Here is a 7,044-nt window from a genome sequence, read left to right on the forward strand (position 1 = left end):
GGAGGGGGTGGGGGTGGGGGAGCAGTGGTCAGGACAATACAGGCCTTAATGTAGAGGACATTGGATAGGAAGTTTGTGGGGACATTTTCTCAGACTTGGTCCAGCCTGATTTTGAGTTGCGTTTCGAACTCAAGTTTTGGTGTTAGTATCATTTTTCTCAAATATCAAAATTTACTTAGTTTTCTGAGAATCACAGTGTGGCACATTCACTGTGGAAAATGCAGAATGTGTGGAAAATACAGAAAACGAGATGAAATGGTCGACACTTCAGTGTGTTGTTTTCAGTTCTCTTTTTTTGTGTTAATTCTGCTCCTGTGTGTCTCACTGAAGAGGCGTGGCTTTTGTGTCCCTTTCAGGAGAAGTCCTAGTCCAGCTTGCATTTGTTACTTCAGACAGGAAAGCTGGTAACCTTTCTGTAGGTGGAGACGCTGGGTCACCTGGGGTTCTTCCAGGAGGCAGAAAGAGAAACGGAAACTGCCCTGCAAGTCCATAGCGGTTTCTCTAGGGTGCTGTGAGTTGGCATTGACGTGCTCTGTACTACTCCTGCGGGGTCCCCTGCCTTAGAGAAAGCTAAGCAGGGACTGTCACGTGGGAGATTCCCTCCAAACTGGGGGTCTGGGTACAGCTGTTTCCTCTTATATCACTGGCCTGCCTTTTGTCTGAGGTAAAAAAAATAATCGAAAGCATGTGATGTTCCCTTTGCTGATGTGGCGGAAACTCTCCAACTGAGCAATATACATTTTTGTTGGCAGCTGCTTCTCTGTGGACTGTTTGCTCCCCAGTCCAGGGCAAGCAGGGGCCACCCACTCCTCTTCATGGAAAACCTTTGGGTCACTTTGACCATAAGTTACTCATTGTCTAATGTGCTATTTCTCTGGGACAAATGGGAGAAGATAAATAAATAAATGCACTTGTTTATCTGTTCATTGTGGAGCATGAGCTGAGGTGGGAGAAGAATAAATAGGAGTTTGCCCCTAAGACAGGTGCTGGGAAGAGCCAACAGTTTGGAATAACTGTGTCATTTATGGTGCCTCTGTCCAAAGATATGCTGGTTCTAGGCAGGAAGAAATCTGTTCTTTTGGTTGGGGCACGGCAGGATGGCGGTGCTGAGGCAGCCTGTGGAAAGAGAAGTTTTAAGCGAGTCGCTAAAACTCTCCAGGGCTGTTCCACCCACCAACAAAAGGAAAGGCTGCCTGACCATCTCTGCCCTTCCTGTCTATATACCTGATGCAGGTTTTGAAAAGATAAAGTAAGGAAAAGCTGGCTGGCCACTTAATGTTGTTCTTGTGGTGTGTGTTAGATGCTCCCTCTCTGGAGGGAGACATGTCTGTGACCTCTGACCCACCCCTGGAGTGCCTGAAGGTCAAGTCAGATCTGCAGTGTCCAGGGCCATATTATTCATAGGAGACAGCAGGCCCTGAGAGACAGAAAACGGCACCTGGAGTCCGAGTCTAGGCCTTTTCCAGGGCGCATGCAGGGTCCCGCAGCCTCCCCACTCGGCTCCCCATGGCTCCGTCCTCTGGGTGGTGAGAGCATGCATGGACTTCTCAAGGAATGTAGGGATATGTCAATGATTTATTGTCAAATGCATGGAAATACAAAGTGCTCTATATAAATATTTAATTATAAGAGCAATTGGGCCAAGAACTTCACAAGGCGCTGGAGTACATTTGTGTGTGAGACAAAGCGCCTGTCAGAGTGTAAGTCACAGACACAGCCCCTGGCTGCCTGTGGTGTCTGACTCATCCCTGCAGGGGCTGTTCTGGGCAGGGCCCCCCTCTCGCGTATCATGTGATTTATTCCTCACCACATTCTGTCATCATCTTGATGATAAGTTGGGCCTTAGAGAAGTGACTTTTCTAAGGCTGTAAGCGAATGAGGGACATAGCTGGGAATCAAACTGGGATGTCCCACCTGATGCTTTCCCCATTGCCCAACATGTAACTGAGATGAGCATGGGGACTGCACACGTAGTACCTTTTCTCCCAAGGGGCAGAGGGATCCTCAGTTTCCACGCTGAAGCTTGCGGTGTTTTAGAAAAGAGTCAGTGATTGAGAGTGTGAGCAGCTCCTGAGGTACGTGTATGAGCACATAGCTGTTCAGAGAAAGCGTGCTGTCCCATAAGCCAGAAGCCAATCAATGAAATAAAGCCCACCGCCACAGGCTCCACTAGCTTCTAAGCTGTGCTTCTGTCTTGAACATGCACATGAATCACCTGGCATCCTGTGAAAATGCAGGTTTGCCTTGTAGACAGACAGGTCAGAATCTCTACATTTCAAACAACCTCTCAGGTGACGCTGAAGCTGCTGGTCCCCGGACCACAGCCGGAGTGGTGTGGTTCTGGCAGTCCCATCACGAGGCTTCAGTGACGTCAGACAAGATGTGCTGTGGGATGTGGCTTTGGAGAGGTCCACAAAATAAGATGTCTCTTTCTCTCCTGTTTCCCACCCTTGCTCCACCCTTTTCTCTTCTCCCCTCTTCTTCTCCCCCTCCACCATCCCTGACCCCAGATGTTCAGCACCAAGAGCTGGAGTGACATGCGGCAGGAGGTGATGTTTCTGAACAACGTGAACGGCTCCAGCTCCTCTACCCAGATTTACCAGGCAGTGTCCCGCATCGTCTGCGGCCATCCCGAGGGTGGGGGCCTGAAGATCAAGTCCCTCAACTGGTACGAGGACAACAACTACAAAGCCCTCTTTGGAGGCAATGGCACCGACGAGGACGCTGGAACCTTCTATGACAATTCTACAAGTGAGTGTGTGCAGACTGACTGAAGCTCTGGCCCCGGCCCACCTTAGTCGTAGACTCAGCCCTGTGTTACCTCCTCGCTCGCACGTACCCTCATCCTCTGGAGCAGCACTGGGTGTCCACATGTCTGTCTGCCCACCACATGGAGCGCCTAGAGGAGAGAGAGTGTCTTTTCCTAATTAGCTAAGTGTCCCCACTTCTTTGAATGGGGCCCGGCACATCCCAGGTACACAGTGTGTTTATCAAATGAATGAATGATTAAAAAGCCAATCGCCTCAGTTTTCTGTGGGATGCAGGAGGGTAGTTCCCAGAGTGATTAAGGATCTTTTTCTTGCCCTTTCCTCCCTTGGGGTATGCTTTATAATAAAAACTTCACAATAACAGTAATATAGTAACAACAATAAAAACCAACATTTGGGGAACACTTCCTATGCACCATGCATTCTATCTGTTATCCTATCGTTTAATCCTTACACTCACCCTGCAAGGAAGGGTTCTATAACCCCACATTTTATTATAGGATCAGAGAGGTTAAATAAATGATTTGATCAGAGCCACCTGAGAGCTAATCCACACGAGCCCGGATGAAGCTTAGGTCCTCCTGGCTCCGTGCTTTTCTCCGGTAAGCCACATGGCTTCTGAAATACCTGTTAATGCTGGCGTGTGTCTACCACCAGACTCGGTCATTTGATCTGCTGTTTGTTTTTGGTTCTCATCTGCAAGGTGGTGTTAAAGAACCTTGTAATTCCATATCTGCTGCTCACACTTGGGCAGTTTGGTGGTGAAATGTGTCCTGTGCCCGATGACAGCAAGGAGCCAGTGTTACAGTTTTAGACAATGGCATCCTTTTCCTTGAAAACTTGATGCAAGTGTGCCTTTCTCCATTTCCAACCGCAGGTGTGTCTTTCCGACACTGAGTGAGGCAGCTTTTTGTACATTACTGTAACACAAGAACCTTTTATTTTTCTCTGGAGTAAAGCACTCCAGACATCGCAGCTTGCTTTGCAAGCCTGAAGGGGACGGTATTATAGGCAGTTATCTGAAATGCCATCCCCTCTGCTCCCTTGCTTTGCAAGTCAACCCAAGGGAACCTTCATTTGCACAACAGATAATTGTGAGCAAATTCTCTCTCTCTCTCTTTTTTTAAGTTATATTGTGTTTGCAGCATGTAGAGGATACTTGGTATCTAGAAAGCCCCAGAATGAATTTTTTTAAAACAATCAGGAATCCTTGTGAATAATCAAACCCTGTTGTCTGTTATAACTTTGGATTTCTCCATTTGGAATTTTTATTACATTTATTGCATATACTTGTGCTGAGACCAAATTAAAGGGAATTTAAAATTTTTTTCTTGAAAACTAAAGTCTGAATTCAGCCTGCTGTTTTCAAGGAAACAAAGTGGTGAGGGCCAACATAAAAGTGTGAATCTAGAGTTATGTAGGCTGTTCATAGGAAAAACACTTTCTAGGTCATCTCAGTTGTGAGTTATCCATCTTCAGTGCTGTAATAAGCTCTGATTGTTCTGATTATTAAGCATTGTTCTAAGGACTCTATCGGTAACATTTCAGCTAATTCTCACCACATCTCTGCCAAGTGGATGTTATTAACTTTATTTTTACAGGGGAGCAAACTGAGTGAAGTTATTTATTACATAATAGCTCGTCACTATTACTTGGTAGAGCTGGGATTTGAACCGACGACTGTCTGGCTAGCTCCAAGCCCTTGTGAGTTCCTACAAGCATATGACCATGCATGTGAATATTGGCCTCTTCTCTTCTTCATAGCTCCTTATTGCAATGATTTGATGAAGAATTTGGAGTCCAGTCCTCTTTCCCGCATCATATGGAAAGCTCTCAAACCCCTGCTTGTGGGGAAGATCCTGTATACACCTGACACCCCAGCGACAAGGCAGGTTATGGCTGAGGTAAGCTGCCCAGGCCCAAAGGTCTCTCCCCAGAATCCCCCCAGAATTATAGGCGAAAAGGTAAAGGCAGTGTCAGATGGGGTATGTTGAGTATACTCCTGGCTCTTCGGGGATTCCCAGAGAGTGAGAACCTTGAGCTTGACCCAGCCAGAACTGACCATTGAGGGCTAGCTCTCCAGCCTTGGGTATTTGAATCAGAGCTACTGACAGGCACTTCTTAGGGATGGGAAGGACTGGAAAAGGGCTGCTGTGATGCAGCATCTTTTTAGGAAGCAGCTGCGTTTCTTATAGCTCTGCCTCTCCTCTTTTTTTTTCCTCTCCCCGGTTCCCCACCTGACTCCAGGTGAATAAGACCTTCCAGGAACTGGCAGTGTTTCATGATTTGCAAGGCATGTGGGAAGAGCTCAGCCCCAAGATCTGGACCTTCATGGAGAGCAGCCAAGAAATGGACCTGGTCCGGGTGAGTACCCCCTGGTTACTATGAACCTGCTTGATGTTAGAGAAGTGAGTTTCTGGTCACTTTCCCAGAAGTGACTGAGATGAGAATGCGTTATGTTTAACCAGTATAGATGTACTGAGCAGAGCTCAAGCCACAGGGCTGTCACCTTCGTAGAGCTATAGGTGGTCATATACAGATTACACTGTTTCATGCACATCAGTATCAATGCACCTGGTGGCCAGAAATCAGTTTTCTAAGAAACTGACTGAGGGCTGGCATGTGGAACGGGAGTTTGCTGATGGCAGGACCCTATTTTCATTTCTGGCTCTAGACCCAACCGCAGCGTCTTGCTTTGCCTTCCTATGTCTTTGTAGATCTTTGATAGAGGTGTGGAGCAAAGGGCTGGCCTAACCCGTAGACCTGTCTGAGATACTCGCTCCCAAAGCACTGCATGAGCTCGGAGCTGCCCTTACCACAGGGAGGGCACTTAGTGCTTTAGAAGTACTTAAAAGGGATTAGTGCTCTAGAGACAACTGGATTCAAAAGCACAGGAGGAGTCTGAGCAAGAACAGAGTGTCTCCTTTGCTTGGGCCTGAGTGCCATTTAATCAAATCATCCCCGCCTTAGGATGAGTCAGAGAATCATTACACTGTTTCCTATCTCCGTGGTGAGGGAGGCCTTTTCCTTTTGTTTCTGTTGCTTTTAAGAAACAGGAATGGATTTTGCCAGGTTTCTTGTCTTGACACCTCCTTGATCAGAGGGGCAGCTGGGTATTAGAGATGGTACTTACCTAGAAGGAACTCTCTCAGGTGTAGGACTGTCCCCTGATGCCCTAGGAGGGGCGATACCCAGGGGACCTTCCCGTGATGGGAAAGCTAGAGTCATCTTTGTTATACTAGGCTGACTACAGATACAGAATTCTTAACTTAGGGCCTTTAAAAACCAAGGAACTTTAGTGAGAAAAACATGAACAATAATTTTTATGGACTTGCTGAGTAATTCCTGACTAATAATACTAACAACGACCCATGCCCTTCAAGTATGGGTCTGTGTTGGGCTCCCGCCTCTCCTAAAGGGATTCACATGATCTAGCCATGGGCAGCGACAGACGGAGATGTGGCTTTAGGCCTCTTTTTTCTGGTCCTCTCCTTGGAATCCACATTTCTCCCTGTTGGACTTTTCTTCTGAGTCTTGCAGGATGCCAAGGGGCCCTGTTAAAGGGATTCCATGAGTTTCGGTCTGTGGGCAGCTAGTTTATTTACCCTACTCTTAAATGGCGACTTTGGCCCGTTCTTTGGGACAAGCTCTGGTAAACATGACCATGGCATTCATTAGGAATCCTGCTGGGAGAACACAGGATGAGCAATAGGAAATGTAGCAGCTGTGGTTAGGGAGAAAGTCATGGTATGTGGTTTGGAGAGCCTGTGTGTCAAGCCAGGGACCTTGACTTTAAGCTCTGCGGGACCGTGAAAGGGTTTTAAGCAAGGCGAGATGTAAACATGTTACTCTGATCTGAGTATGACAAGTGGATTGAGGAGAGGGACGATAGAGGGCAGAGACCAGATGGAGGCCATCCAAGTGGGTGGCTAAGGCCCTGGCAGGAGGGGTGAGAGAGAAGGAGACGACAAGGATGGGTTTGGTTTTTGACCTGGTGGATGATAGGCATTTCCAATAGGCCGATGGGTATTGGGTCCTGGAGAACAGGGGGGTGTTTGGGCTGGAGACACTGACTATGGACTCATCAGCCTGTGGTTGGAAGGATTCTCCTCTAACTTTTCTTTCTCTATGAAGGAGTGTTTGCTTAATGCCACAAGCTTGGGCTTCTCCGTCTTCTGTAACCCCCTTCGGCCTCACGTCAGGTACATGAGGTGATGCCCGAGGCTTCTGCTTCTGGTGGGGCACTTCTGTTTCCTCTGTCCTTCCGTTCTTCCCT

General features: G+C 47.5%; 1 protein-coding gene across 2 annotated transcripts in view; it reads left to right on the forward strand.

Annotated features, from left to right (window-relative positions):
• The window catches only part of ABCA1 (ATP binding cassette subfamily A member 1), a 104,317-nt gene that overhangs the window by 46,918 nt on the left and 50,355 nt on the right, over positions 1-7,044 (forward strand). For both annotated transcript variants that reach the window (XM_019623695.1, XM_019623696.1), the window contains exons 6-8: positions 2,511-2,751; positions 4,533-4,672; positions 5,016-5,132. In XM_019623695.1, the coding sequence (XP_019479240.1) occupies positions 2,511-2,751; positions 4,533-4,672; positions 5,016-5,132 (498 nt within the window). The remainder of the gene's footprint in view (positions 1-2,510; positions 2,752-4,532; positions 4,673-5,015; positions 5,133-7,044) is intronic.

The sequence above is a fragment of the Hipposideros armiger genome, unplaced genomic scaffold (genome assembly GCF_001890085.2).
Source record: "Hipposideros armiger isolate ML-2016 unplaced genomic scaffold, ASM189008v1 scaffold_558, whole genome shotgun sequence".
NCBI classification, from domain to species: domain Eukaryota; kingdom Metazoa; phylum Chordata; class Mammalia; order Chiroptera; family Hipposideridae; genus Hipposideros; species Hipposideros armiger.